Source organism: Ixodes scapularis, unplaced genomic scaffold (genome assembly GCF_016920785.2).
Source record: "Ixodes scapularis isolate PalLabHiFi unplaced genomic scaffold, ASM1692078v2 PGA_scaffold11__112_contigs__length_91849675, whole genome shotgun sequence".
In the NCBI taxonomy this organism is placed as follows: Eukaryota; Metazoa; Arthropoda; class Arachnida; order Ixodida; family Ixodidae; genus Ixodes; species Ixodes scapularis.
In genome coordinates, this window is record NW_024609837.1 from 52055062 (window position 1) to 52064164 (window position 9103).

General features: G+C 41.8%; 1 protein-coding gene across 1 annotated transcript in view; it reads right to left on the reverse strand.

Annotated features, from left to right (window-relative positions):
- Nucleotides 1–7828, reverse strand: part of LOC120838523 — a 70786-nt gene extending 62958 nt beyond the window's left edge. The window contains exons 1-2 of the mRNA XM_040208477.1: nt 7810–7828; nt 7550–7684 (exon numbers count right to left, since the gene is read on the reverse strand). Coding sequence (XP_040064411.1) covers nt 7550–7684; nt 7810–7828 — 154 coding nt within the window. The remainder of the gene's footprint in view (nt 1–7549; nt 7685–7809) is intronic.
- Nucleotides 7829–9103: the final 1275 nt, after the last annotated feature.

Consider the following 9103-nt stretch of genomic DNA (forward strand, 5'->3'; position numbering starts at 1 on the left):
CGTATCCTCCTTTCATACACCATCGTGGTGAAGTTTCATGTTCAAAGCCACACCTACAGATTAAGAATACTAGTTCATTTCGCCGTGACGTCATGTGATCAATGTTGACAGGGGCGTCTTTATTGGGCAGGGGCAAAACGTCCTTATTGGACGTTTTGATAGGATTTAGGATGACATAAAATTTATTTAGTGGTCGAAGTTTTTCGCATCCCTCGTCAGACAGACAGGATGTCAGCAAAGGGACCGCGGTCAGTCCTTGATGAAACGTTTTTTTTTGTTTTTTTTGAGCCCCTTGAAGACTTTTTGTCGTCCGAAACCACTACCTTCAAAGCAACGTGCCAAGCCAACGAGAAAGTAATTTCGGGATAAAAAAATTCCACTTCCAACTTCAAGATCCATCTCATTTGGCGTCTCAAACCAATTAAAAAATGTATTGCAGTATCAGTATTTCTGTATTGTATTTTGCCCTCCCTAAAATGTATTCCTGTATTTCTATTTCCAAAGACTTCTTGCCTATTTTAAAATGTATTTCCGATACGTATCGCGATACACGTTTACAGTTATATTTCAGTATCAGTATTTTATCTATTTCAATGCACCCCAGTATTTGTATTTCCGAATACATTTTGAGTATTTCTGCCCAACCCTGTTGTGGACTTTTTTCCTATTTAGTTTCCTATTTAGTTTCACGTTTAAAAAAAATATCCGTTCCGGCTCGTTTCGATCGCGTCACGAGGTTATTGGTCAAACAACACCTGACAGTGACCATCGTCAATCGCGATCGGTTTAAAAGAAGGACCCTCAAAGCGCGGGCGACCACTCGTCGAGTTACGTCTTCTCCTTCTGCCACAGAGAAGGTCACGTCACGGAAGTGCCTTCGTAGTGTTTCCCCGGAGCAGCGGATTGGGCCACCGACCCCATGGCCGATCTGGCCATCGACGACCGCGCCTACTCCTGTTGATCCCGTTTCTACCGCAGCTCGTACCTCAAAGCGCCTGGTCGAGAGAGCATGGAAGAAATTCTAGACAAGATTACTTTAACGACGAGGAAATTTTCTCCGCTTTTCACCCACGACACTGAAGGAAAGTCAAGACGCTCCTTAGGGAGATTTCATCGTTACTTGCCTACACCCCCGAGAGAACGCTGGTGGTTCACAGAGAAGCACTCGAGGAATCCAGCCATGTAGACCTACTGTACTACGAGCTGTACAACACTCACTCTCCCTGGATGAGAGGCGCTGTTTCTGCTCTCAACCATTGTTACCTGTACCTCTCACCGTTTCGCGCTCGAAACTACCGCTAAGAAGGCGGTCTACTACAAAGCAAGTCATCCAGCTTCTTTTGGGGAATCGGCAGGCTGGCACGACATACGGGACGAAAAAAGGCGGAAAAGTGTTCAGAAGGGTCGGACGCACATACATTGTTCAGGGAAACCAAACGCCTTAGCGCCTACCGCAAAATTCTATCTTTGGGACTTCGAGGCGTCTATTATGCGGACATGGTTGAAGCGCAAAAATTGCCCAATGCAATGACAGAAAATGATACATTTTGTTTGTGGTTTCTCACTGTCATCCCTATAGCTTGAAAGGCGGGAGAAGTAGTTGTGAGGGCGTTGAAGATTGTTTTCCGCAGAATAAAGAAAAGCAAGCCTTTATGTACAAATCGTGGACGTGAATTTTACGGAAGATTGGTTAAGTCGTTTTTGGAGAAAAACAGAACTAAATTATATTCCGTGAATTCTAAGCAAAAGGCTTCGATCGTGGAACGCGTACAACGTACCATAATGATTTGGGTCTGCAAATAATTTGAGTATCCACGAACGAAACGATTAATTGAAATCCTTCCGAAAATCGTGAAATCTTATAAATTTACTCATCAAAGGACATTAAACGCTAGGCGCAACGCCTCAGATAATATTATTTCACATGACCCTCGTCAGATGACCTGCAGCAATGGCGCATTCAAATCCGGTGGGGAATGCCACACGAGTTATGTGACGTCAGCTCTCAAGTCTATAGAGGCTGTAGAGTTGACAAGTGAGTGACGTACCAACGTAGATTTACCCGTTCATTTTAAACCAAGTTACAAAAGACAGTAGCAGGACAGCATTAAGGCGTGGTCTGAATTGCGCGTGAGGGACATATGGATAAATAGCACGAGTTAAGATGTCGAGGAAGCCCAGCGCCACGGTTAAAAAAAAATCACTAGACCGTCACGCGACTGCAGCAATGACTTTTCCGCAACCACAATTAAAATTCCATAGCGCCTAGCGCACTCGTCGACTGCAGTTCGAACACGGTGATATCACGTGGTAATGACAACCGCTGCGATCCAGGCGCCGCAATTCAAATGCTATAAGCGCCTAGCGCCCTCTGTCAAATGCAGCTCGAACCCGTTGACAGCGTGTGGTGATGACAACCGTTGAATTGACAGCCCCACTGCTACATGCCTTTCCCAAGCCTCTGGCACGCGCCGCGGATATGACTCACACCTGCGGGCGTGGCTTCACACCTGCACCACGTAAGTGACTCGGGGGCGGGGACATAGGCGAGGTCCAATTGGTCACTGACCAATGCCCTGTGGGCGGGGCCATCTATGTCGGTGACCGCTGTGGGCGTGGCCATCGATGACCGCGGCCTTTCATAGGTCACTGGGATGGGAAAGGGGGAAAAGCCCGCTCTGCTGCGCTGTGATTGGTCGAATCGGGCTTGGCTCCGCCATTCTGTGTTGTGATTGGTCCATGGGTGAGTACGCACACTTTTACTACAACTTAGTACTAGAATTCTATTTTTATTCATCACATAATTTAGAGAACAATACTAGCAGGGACAGCAATAACGCCAATAACACTAATAATTATCATAGTAATATTAGTTAACCTTATTATAAGTTCATCGCCAGACTTCGTGATGGAATGGAGGTTTAACGGGTCCACAGAAGCCCGCAATGGCTTTTGGGACGTGAACCGCACCGTTATGATATAACTTAGCATATCATCATAAATAAAACAATGACGAGATACGCGGCACTCACCAACAAAAAGAAATCTAAAAAATAGGCGACACACACCAATAGGTGACACGCACAAATAGGTGTCACACACCAAAATATGTGCAACGCACTAACAAGACCAGTGGAAATAAACCGTACAAGACGAAGCTAAAACACAAGAAAACAGTTCCAGAAATATTGCAACATATTCATAAATTGGAAGACCGAGCGAACAAGGAAATGTTCATGGCAAAAATGTTGCGCGATAATAGGTTCTAGCACCTCCCGATGAAATTATATTTTCAGTTTCCTTTTTGAGTTTAAATCAACAAGGGAATCAGGGAGTTCGTTGAAGATCTCAAGTACAGACAAAAAGGCACATTCTTTTTCTGTATTTGGTAAACACTCCGGCTATTTAAAAATATTCACAATGTCTGAGGTGGCGATCGGATAATGCGGACGTTAAAAGGAACTTGTCTAAAATGCTTAATAAACTATGTATTTTAGACAGTTCCTTAAAACGTAGGAGAAAGAAAACCTAGCTAGTACATATTGTCATAACCTGCATCAAGTGTGCTGTACGGCACCCTTTTGAAAATTTATTTCAAGATAATATCTATCTTGTTTTGCCATAATGATAAACATTTGGCATGCTAAGTAATTCTCTAAGTGAGCACACCATATGTCAAAAGAATGGCTATAATGTTTCTCACGAAATAGGCACACATGTTGTTTTAGCATACATTAGACATGACATTCTGCACAGTTTGTTTAGTGATATAAGTAAGATGGGAATTCCACAAAAACTCGCCGTCAAACGGTATTTTCTAGGGCTGGGCATTTCATCGATTAACCAACCGTTTAATCAATTAATGCCTTAATCGCGATTCAGTTTTCAACCGGTTAATCAAATAAATGTTGACGAAGAAAAAAAAATAAAAATTCAACTCTGTCAGCACGGAGACGTGGAGGAGTATACCTGTATGAACTTTTTTTATGTGAAATGCTGACCTAAAGTAAACTGTAGGGGCGAGATTTGTAGCTCCATACAAGTAGAGAAGGTTATACGTGTCCCACCGAATTGCACCGCCGGCAAGTGTCCGTTTTGAGCATCGGAGAGTATAGGGCATAATCAAAGGAGAATACCAACGAACTTGTTAGCCTCCGCGGCTGATGTAAGAAGTTGTGACTGTGTGTCGTTTGACTGCTCCCAACTACAGATAAAGGTTGATTTAAAATCGGGGATTGCATATTGTGCAGTTTATAACGGCGAAGGCAAAATATGCAATTATGACTTAAACTATTATACCTGGTAATAAACGAAACCGATTAATGTAATAATTAATCGATTAAAGAGTGGCGATTATTCGGGTTCAAAAATTTGATCGACGCCCGGCCCTATCATTTCCCAGTATTTATTAGTGTTCAGATACTCAATGGGAGCACAATTACAATCTATGTATTGTTACGAGTTGATATAGAAATTAATGTCTAGGCATAGTTGTAAACCCGAGACTGGAGATACGGACAAGGGACAAACACCTACGCTCAATTTACATCAGCTAGCCTGCACCCTCACCACTGCTTCAATGTCTAGGCGTTCTTATTTCAGCGGTCTGCTGAAACACGCATCTTTTGTTTTTCTAGTTTTAATTTTCATGAAGTTGGTTCTAAACCAGTCTATCGATGAAGTTGAATATGCGTGGAAATAAATATTAGCACTGGGAAACTTCCCCTCACGCGACACCAGTAACGTATCGTCAGCTTACTGATATAACTGAAATTCAAATAATACACTTTAATATAATAGCGCAAACTGAACTTGAACGAAGGGGCACACATACGCAGGTACTGCCGCTGACTTCCAACTAAGTTTATTAAAACATAAAACAAAGCAATATACACCAACGCCTTCTCTGTCGACTATGAACTTACTAGACCAATCAAAAACTCGTACTTCAAATACAGCTTTTTCTTGGCCATTCACATAACATTACACAAAAGTGGGACTAAAATATAACCTTGCCATACCCCTGACTTTAACGTCACGCGTGCGCTCCTATCATTGGCAATCAAGGCCAGCTGCGTTCTGTTTGATAAAAACTGTAAAGTAACAAAAAATAGACCTCTAAAAACCCCGGTAAACTATTTTTTAAATAGAATTTTGAGGGATAAAGTTCAATTTTTATATACCCAAAACACAGCACAAGAGAATTCGTTCCTGTGGAATGCGTATACAGCGTATCGGCAAAATCCTCTAGTAAAGAACATGTGCTCCAAACAGCAATAAAACCGTACTGATGTGACGACGGAAGATCAAACTTATCAATAAAATATGTAATTGCTTTTAAGAATGTTTTTCAACTACCAAGGCTATGCAAATAAAGTATGAATTCGGCCTATAACTTTCAGCGCCATTGCGCTTACCTCATTTATAAAGAGGTATTAATATGGTGCTTTTCAGGTCGTCGGAAATAGCACCGCTTCTTTTAATTTAATTGAATATACACGGTGATTGTATCACTACTGCTTTGTGCACGTTAAATACCCCAGAGTAGATGCTGTACTGCACTCGCTAAATTTTTCATCTACAGCTGAGACAATAGACACCCATTAAGGCTGACTAACTTCCGGTTGTATATTCATACATTAGAATTATGGGGTGTTTATTAACAACCTTAATATATTTGTTTAAAAAACGACGAAAGCTACATTACTGCAGTTTGTGCAGGTGAGATATTCGGCCAAAGAGGGATAGTATAGGGGGCTAATCGTGACGATCAATCGGCTAATTAGTTAAGAAATGTAAATAGCCGTTTTATTTAATGCAAATAAACATATGACTCTAATTAGAAACTTTCTGAGCGCAATCGAAGACCACTAAACCAGTGAATATAGAATACTTAGAGCACGTGGGAAGCACGTCAGAGCGCTAAAGTTACCACTGGTGCAGTAGGAGCGAAGGAACTTGTGCGATAACAGGCTCGCGTGATTTTTTCGTCCCTTATATTCCGCCTTTTTATTGCGAAGGCATTTTTTCCCAGCCTTGCGCCCTTTGCACAACGGGTACCTTAAGCGCGCTACTACGCTTCCCACGCGCTCAGTATATCTAAATATCCCTGATTTAACGGTTTTTAATGAAGTCCCTCATTGGAATCCTATGTCTATTTTCTCTAATTAAAAAGTAAGTCATATATTTGAATTATCACGACAATTAGCCCCTTATATTTTGTCACCCTGGCCGTATAACTCACTTGCACAAACCGCATTAGTGTAATTGCAGGATTTTCCTCGCTGCTATCCGTCTCGAGAAATTGCACAACGCACTGGTTCAACCACACGTAGTCATTTAGGGACTGCCATCGCGCGCCGTGACTCCAAAATGCTCATGCATATTTCTATGCCGGTCTTGTATCAGTGGCGGAGCGCCACCTCGTGTGGACGATTACGCTTCGCCACCTTGTGGTAGAAATGACGAGAGACGATTTAACATGCAGTCAATCTGGTAAAAGGCTGTGAGTCACAAGGTTGCCCACAATGTTCCACGGCTCTTTTAAACATTTGTAAAACCGAAAATCAAACACCCTGAACGTAAAAACACCTTTCCCAAAGTTTTGACGTAAGTTGCAGAGATGAATACGAAAACACCGCTCGGTATCTTCTTTGTTTGAAAACTACATTACTAAATTCGAATGTCTTCCAGGGTCATTACTGGTAAATGCACTGCACACCGATAATAATTGTTTTTTAGGTTGGTTGTTACGGCGACATCATCCTTCGAAACACCCGTTACTGAGGCGAAAACACTGTTGGAACTCTCGGCGATTGCCTTCGCGTCATGGTCAAAACATTTTAAAATACCATCATCGAGAAATGACTTGGAAGCAGTCTTAATTATATAAAATCGTAACTGAACCATGTGTTTTTTCTTAAAATTGTTACGTTCGTTTGGATTAAAAATTGGATATAATAATAATAATAAAAATAATAATAATAAAATTAATAATAATATTAATATAATTTTTTTCACACATGCCGAAATATGGCACAAAAGACAAATCACGCTCGTCTGTTAGACGTTATACCTTAAATGTTTCTTTGTCGTGTGGGCTAGAAAGCTGCTTCAATTAAACAGAAAAAAGCGAACGTTTTGCCTTAGGTTCTATTTTGCCGTGACCAGTATGTCTAATTAATTGTCTTCGCTTCACCGAGAAAAAAATGTAATCCAAATTATAGTTACCTATGCTACCACAAATTAGGGTTCAACAATATTTAATTCCTTATACGAGTGCGCGAAAAATACAACGAATTTTTCATCTGCAATACTCAGGAATTTTAATATTTTTAATTTTTCATTTGAAGCCTACACTAAGAACGCCATTTTTCTTCAATTTGCTTTGTTTTCACTTTTTACACTACTCCTCGGGCCTTGGTTTGACACTAAGACTAGAGTTCTATTGCCTTACTCGTCAATAGATGATTGCTTATGTTTTCAAGGAGCAGCGAAAGCAACAAATTTCAGCAGCACTTAAAAAAAAAAAAAAGATTCCTTTACATACCTTTGGCCCCTTCCTGTCTTGAACTTAGACGAACTTTGGGCCAACATTCCACAACAGCATACATCAAGCAGAGCCAGAGGCATATTGTCCCGCTAGTGTATTCATCGAAAACCTGTTGTAGCTCAAAATCTAATCCTTCGTCAGGACGAAGGAGTTGGATATGAAAGGCTAACTGCTGTGGGCTGTCTCTTTTGAAACACGTTGGCGGCAGATAACTTGTTTTCGCTCATGAGAGGAAAAAGGTCCCACGTATTCATTACGCTTGATCTTTGACGTCATAACGGACTTTAGAAACAGCTTTGCAGAACAATGTTCGAATGACTGCAACAAACATATGTTTTTACGTAAATTTTGCCACGCCGTTACTTCCGCCTCTGACTCAAGTAAAGTTGGGGTCAGTATTATATACTGCTTATATTTTTCGCTGAGGTTTTTTTTTTACCTTTTCACTTAACAGGTGCAAGCAGAACGCTGCTTTCTTTGGCCAGCTATAAGTATTACATTGTTTGTCTTGGGAAATAAATATGTACATATATACGTACGCACTATAGGTATTATTAACAAATCGCATCACTCCGTGTTTCTGAGATATTGAGCTAATCCAACGCTTTTCACAGTACCAAAGAAGCACACGTGCAATTCAAAATCGCAATAAAAAAAAAAGCTTAACCCTTAAGACATTTAGTTAGATACTCTTTTGGTTTTCCACAATTTCTAATATCACACTAGAATTTGGCGTTATTAGACATTAACCACAGGGGGAATTGGGGGTAAGGGGGGGGGGGGAGAGGAGGGCGGTCAAGATGCGTGTGTATGTTATAGGCCCGTTTTTCTCGGCCATTTGGCGCGAGCGCATCCTCGAGACGCCACTATGAACTACTGACGTAGCGCCCGAAAGATGCGACCCTAGAGCGCCGCTATTGCGTCAGTTAGCACATTTTTCATCGTCTGCCTATGCAAGCAAACACCTTTCATCGTCTGTCTATGCGCGCCAACGGAGTACCTGAAAAAAAATCAATAAACCAAAACATACAAGTCGAGGCCTCACCGTTCAATGGAAACGCTAAAGGCTCTGTTACAATCCGACGTTAAACCTATAACGTGGCGTAGCGCAGATTACACGGCCAATGAAAGGCGCGCGTTCTGCGCTACGCTGCGTTCATTGCGCTCAACGTCGGAGTATACCAGAGTCTAAAATGCCAGTTCCCACATGGAGTGGCGCTCTGGTAGAGCGCTGTTCACGTGTCGTCAACTACTTATCGTCTGCCATGAGCAACCGTTTTGACTGTGCGATATAAATCTGCTGAACGCTCCCGTCAGCACGCACTAGGCACAAGGTCGGCGTTGTGCTCAGAGCGCTGTGCTCTATGCGTGAACAGGCCTTAAGAGAGCGTTCCTTTCAGCTGCTTTGTTTCTAATATTTATAGCGTTCGAGAGCAACTTAGAGGAGCATATTATCATGCAAACGAAACGCGACCTAAATATTATATTGCGCTCTCTAGGGGCGCTGCTCTAAACTTGAAAGCTACAGTCCTATAGGGTCGGCAGGATATT